At 43.6% G+C, this 5,000-nt stretch overlaps 1 protein-coding gene across 2 annotated transcripts in view; it reads right to left on the reverse strand.

Moving 5' to 3' along the window:
- The window catches only part of LOC110487776 (actin filament-associated protein 1-like 1), a 73,385-nt gene that overhangs the window by 48,358 nt on the left and 20,027 nt on the right, over positions 1-5,000 (reverse strand). The window contains exon 1 of one of the 2 annotated variants that reach the window (XM_036943284.2): positions 4,350-4,526. The exons of the other annotated variant lie outside the window; for it this stretch is intronic. Coding sequence (XP_036799179.2) covers positions 4,350-4,380 — 31 coding nt within the window. The 5' untranslated portion in view covers positions 4,381-4,526. Of the gene's footprint in view, positions 1-4,349; positions 4,527-5,000 lie in introns of those variants that run through there. 2 annotated transcript variants of the gene reach the window in all.

Raw genomic sequence — 5,000 nt, forward strand, 5'->3', positions numbered from 1 at the left:
TTGCCAAATAACAGCACTGTTTGGTAGTATGAAGTAGACCAGTATAGGGAACACCCTAACGGTGCTAGCCTGAGATAGCCTGAGTGCTAGCCTGCCTGCATGTATGTATGTATGTATGTATGTATGTATGTATGTATGTATGTATGTATGTATGTATGTATGTATGTATGCATGTATGCATGTATGTATGTATGTATGTATGTATGTATGTATGTATGCATGTATGCATGTATGTATGTATGTATGTATGTATGTATGTATGTATGCATGTATGCATGTATGTATGCATGTATGCATGTATGTATGTATGTATGTATGTATGTATGTATGTATGTATGTAATGTATGTCTCCATGCCAAGACAAACAGGGAGGGGAGAGAGAGGTGTCCATGCTATCCTCCCCAGGGGAAACACACACACACACACACACACACACACACACACACACACACACACACACACACACACACACACACACACACACACACACACACACACAGCTGATAATGCCACAACAAAACAGGGTGGGGTAAAAACTTTGACTTTAGAGTTGAGATCAAAACCAGCTGCATGAACAAAGATGCCACTCATAACAAAGACTGGTCAGCTGTAGAGTTGTAGTAGATTGGTAGTTCTATTTTATGAGTTGTGTACTTCTGCATGATTTCCGGAACACAGTCATAAAGAGAAAGCCCATCAGCATTTCAAAGCAGAGACAGAGGCTCAGAGACAGAGGCTCAGAAACAGAGGCTCAGAGACAGAGGCTCAGAGACAGAGGCTCAGAGACAGAGGCTCAGAGACAGAGGCTCAGAGACAGAGGCTCAGAGACAGAGGCTGAGAGACAGAGGCTCAGAGACAGAGGCTCAGAGACAGAGGCTCAGAGACAGAGGCTCAGAGACAGAGGCTCAGAGACAGAGGCTCAGAAACAGAGGCTCAGAGACAGAGGCTCAGAGACAGAGGCTCAGAGACAGAGGCTCAGAGACAGAGGCTCAGAGACAGAGGCTGAGAGACAGAGGCTCAGAGACAGAGGCTCAGAGACAGAGCCTCAGAGACAGAGGCTCAGAGACAGAGGCTCAGAGACAGAGGCTCAGAGACAAGAGGCTCAGAGACAGTGGCTCAGAGACAGAAGATTCAGAGAGAGAGATTCAGAGAGAGAGAGGCTCAGAGAGAGAGAGGCTCAGAGAGAGAGAGGCTCAGAGACAGATATTCCCTATATACTGCACAACACTACCTTTGACCTGGTCTAAAGTAGTGCACTAGATAAGGAATAGGGTGCCATCTGAGATGTAACTAGTGGGAGGAATGTGTGTCTGAGTTAGCTGACCTAGCCCACATAAAACATCTTTACAATCACACACTGCCTTGACAAACACAGTTTACCCCAGAAGATACATTTCACACCTTGTTAGAAGTGCAATGCAAGGCAGTGTGTGTGTGTGTGCGTGCGTGTGTGTGTGTGTGCCAGAGAGCGAGAGAGAATGCTCCACTGATGAGTGGACTAGCAGATTATAGTTTGTTTAACAGCGAGTCCCCCTGGTCTTTAAAACAAGCAGAGCAGACCACCAGCTCAGTGAGAACGGTGTTACAGTGAGGAACTGGGAGGGTGTGAAGCCAGCCAACTCAGCACCTGCACTAACATGACTGGCAAATTACTCTGTATGATACACACTATGGCAATGTACCAAATGACACCCTATTAACTTTAGAGTGCACTACTGTAGATAAGGGCCCACAGGGTAGTAGTGCACTACTGTAGATAAGGGCCCACAGGGTAGTAGTGCACTACTGTAGATAAGGGCCCACAGGGTAGTAGTGCACTACTGTAGATAAGGGCCCACAGGGTAGTAGTGCACTATATAGGGAACAGGATGCCATTTGGGATACACCATGATGTGACCTGGATTCTAATTCCCCTGAGGCACTCTGTCTTCACACTGCTTTATTAGAGATAAAAACACGCTTTTCAAGCAATGCAAATCATAATTGTGTGTTGCTGTATCAAATCTCTGACAATAAAGTTTCCATTTCAGCAGGAAGGAATATACAGTGCCTTGCGAAAGTATTCGGCCCCCTTGAACTTTGCGACCTTTTGCCACATTTCAGGCTTCAAACATAAAGATATAAAACTGTATTTTTTTTTTGTTGTGTCCCACAACAAGTGGGACACAATCATGAAGTGGAACAACATTTATTGGATATTTCAAACTTTTTTAACAAATCAAAAACTGAAAAATTGGGCGTGCAAAATTATTCAGCCCCTTTACTTTCAGTGCAGCAAACTCTCTCCAGAAGTTCAGTGAGGATCTCTGAATGATCCAATGTTGACCTAAATGACTAATGATGATAAATACAATCCACCTGTGTGTAATCAAGTCTCCGTATAAATGCACCTGCACTGTGATAGTCTCAGAGGTCCGTTAAAAGCGCAGAGAGCATCATGAGGAACAAGGAACACACCAGGCAGGTCCGAGATACTGTTGTGAAGAAGTTTAAAGCCGGATTTGGATACAAAAAGATTTCCCAAGCTTTAAACATCCCAAGGAGCACTGTGCAAGCGATAATATTGAAATGGAAGGAGTATCAGACCACTGCAAATCTACCAAGACCTGGCCGTCCCTCTAAACTTTCAGCTCATACAAGGAGAAGACTGATCAGAGATGCAGCCAAGAGGCCCATGATCACTCTGGATGAACTGCAGAGATCTACAGCTGAGGTGGGAGACTCTGTCCATAGGACAACAATCAGTCGTATATTGCACAAATCTGGCCTTTATGGAAGAGTGGCAAGAAGAAAGCCATTTCTTAAAGATATCCATAAAAAGTGTCGTTTAAAATTTGCCACAAGCCACCTGGGAGACACACCAAACATGTGGAAGAAGGTGCTCTGGTCAGATGAAACCAAAATTGAACTTTTTGGCAACAATGCAAGACGTTATGTTTGGCGTAAAAGCAACACAGCTCATCACATTGAACACACCATCCCCACTGTCAAACATGGTGGTGGCAGCATCATGGTTTGGGCTTGCTTTTCTTCAGCAGGGACAGGGAAGATGGTTAAAATTGATGGGAAGATGGATGGAGCCAAATACAGGACCATTCTGGAAGAAAACCTGATGGAGTCTGCAAAAGACCTGAGACTGGGACGGAGATTTGTCTTCCAACAAGACAATGATCCAAAACATAAAGCAAAATCTACAATGGAATGGTTCAAAAATAAACATATCCAGGTGTTAGAATGGCCAAGTCAAAGTCCAGACCTGAATCCAATCGAGAATCTGTGGAAAGAACTGAAAACTGCTGTTCACAAATGCTCTCCATCCAACCTCACTGAGCTCGAGCTGTTTTGCAAGGAGGAATGGGAAAAAATGTCAGTCTCTCGATGTGCAAAACTGATAGAGACATACCCCAAGCGACTTACAGCTGTAATCGCAGCAAAAGGTGGCGCTACAAAGTATTAACTTAAGGGGGCTGAATAATTTTGCACGCCCAATTTTTCAGTTTTGGATTTGTTAAAAAAGTTTGAAATATCCAATAAATGTCGTTCCACTTCATGATTGTGTCCCACTTGTTGTTGATTCTTCACAAAAAAATACAGTTTTATATCTTTATGTTTGAAGCCTGAAATGTGGCAAAAGGTCGCAAAGTTCAAGGGGGCCGAATACTTTCGCAAGGCACTGTAGAGAGGATTTGTATTTGATTTGTTCCACACTGAACACAGAGGAAGTACAGACATCTACAGACAAATCACAATATGACACTACTACAGTTTACTAGTCTGATCACAATATGACACTACTACAGTTTACTAGTCTGATCACAATGTGACACTACTACAGTTTACTAGTCTGATCACAATATGACACTACTACAGTTTACTAGTCTGATCACAATATGACACTACTACAGTTTACTAGTCTGATCACAATATGACACTACTACAGTTTACTAGTCTGATCACAATATGACACTACTACAGTTTACTAGTCTGATCACAATATGACACTACTACAGTTTACTAGTCTGATCACAATATGATTACTACAGTTTACTAGTCTGATCACAATATGACACTACTACAGTTTACTAGTCTGATCACAATATGATTACTACAGTTTACTCGTCTGAATGTCTGGTTCGTCTCTGCTACTTTGCCACTTCGCGAGTAAAGACTAAAAACACACACAGGCTGACAGGCTAACAAAGTAGCCGGCTAACATGCTAACAGGCTAGCACACTAAGGAAAGCAAACAAACACAAATGTAACATCACACAAAGAACCAAGTGGATCCTACATAACTGGAAGAAAAATAAAAACATATTTTTTCTTAAAGAGTGTACTTTGGCACCTACCATTAGAAGTTGAGATAGAGAGGCCCACCATATTCCAATGTTAGGACAAATACATTCATATTTTTCATTAATCTGACTAAAAGGTGGAAAAAGTGGTGAGGTGTGAACCCCAAGGGATATAGAATTGGGAATTCCAATCCTACACCCCTCCCTCCCTCCCATGTGTGTTATCTCTCCTAGCTCTCTCTTTCTCTGAGGGGAGGGATGAAGATGGTTGTGTGTGTATGTTTTGTGTGTGTGTTTACACAGCGAGCCTTTCCCAGGTGCTACATGATCCCTGGGATTACAGTAGACACACACACACACACACACACACACACACACACACACACACACACACACACACACACACACACACACACACACACACATGAGTGAGTCTGTTTCACTGCTGCCTCATAGGTAAAGCATTCAGATAAGCTGTCCATATCAGCTCGCCCCATCGTCTCTCCGAAGAGAAAGAGACAATGTTCTCTTTGTCTGTCTTTCGAGCCCACTGCTCTCTCAGCCCACTGCTCTCTCAGTCTCCAAGCCCACTTCTCTCTCAGCCCACTGCTCTCTCAGTCTCCAAGCCCACTGCTCTCTCAGCCCACTGCTCTCTCAGCCCACTGCTCTCTCAGTCTCCAAGCCCACTGCTCTCTCAGCCCACTG

Source organism: Oncorhynchus mykiss, chromosome 14, assembly GCF_057628025.1.
Source record: "Oncorhynchus mykiss isolate SJ-2025 chromosome 14, ASM5762802v1, whole genome shotgun sequence".
NCBI classification, from domain to species: Eukaryota; Metazoa; Chordata; class Actinopteri; order Salmoniformes; family Salmonidae; genus Oncorhynchus; species Oncorhynchus mykiss.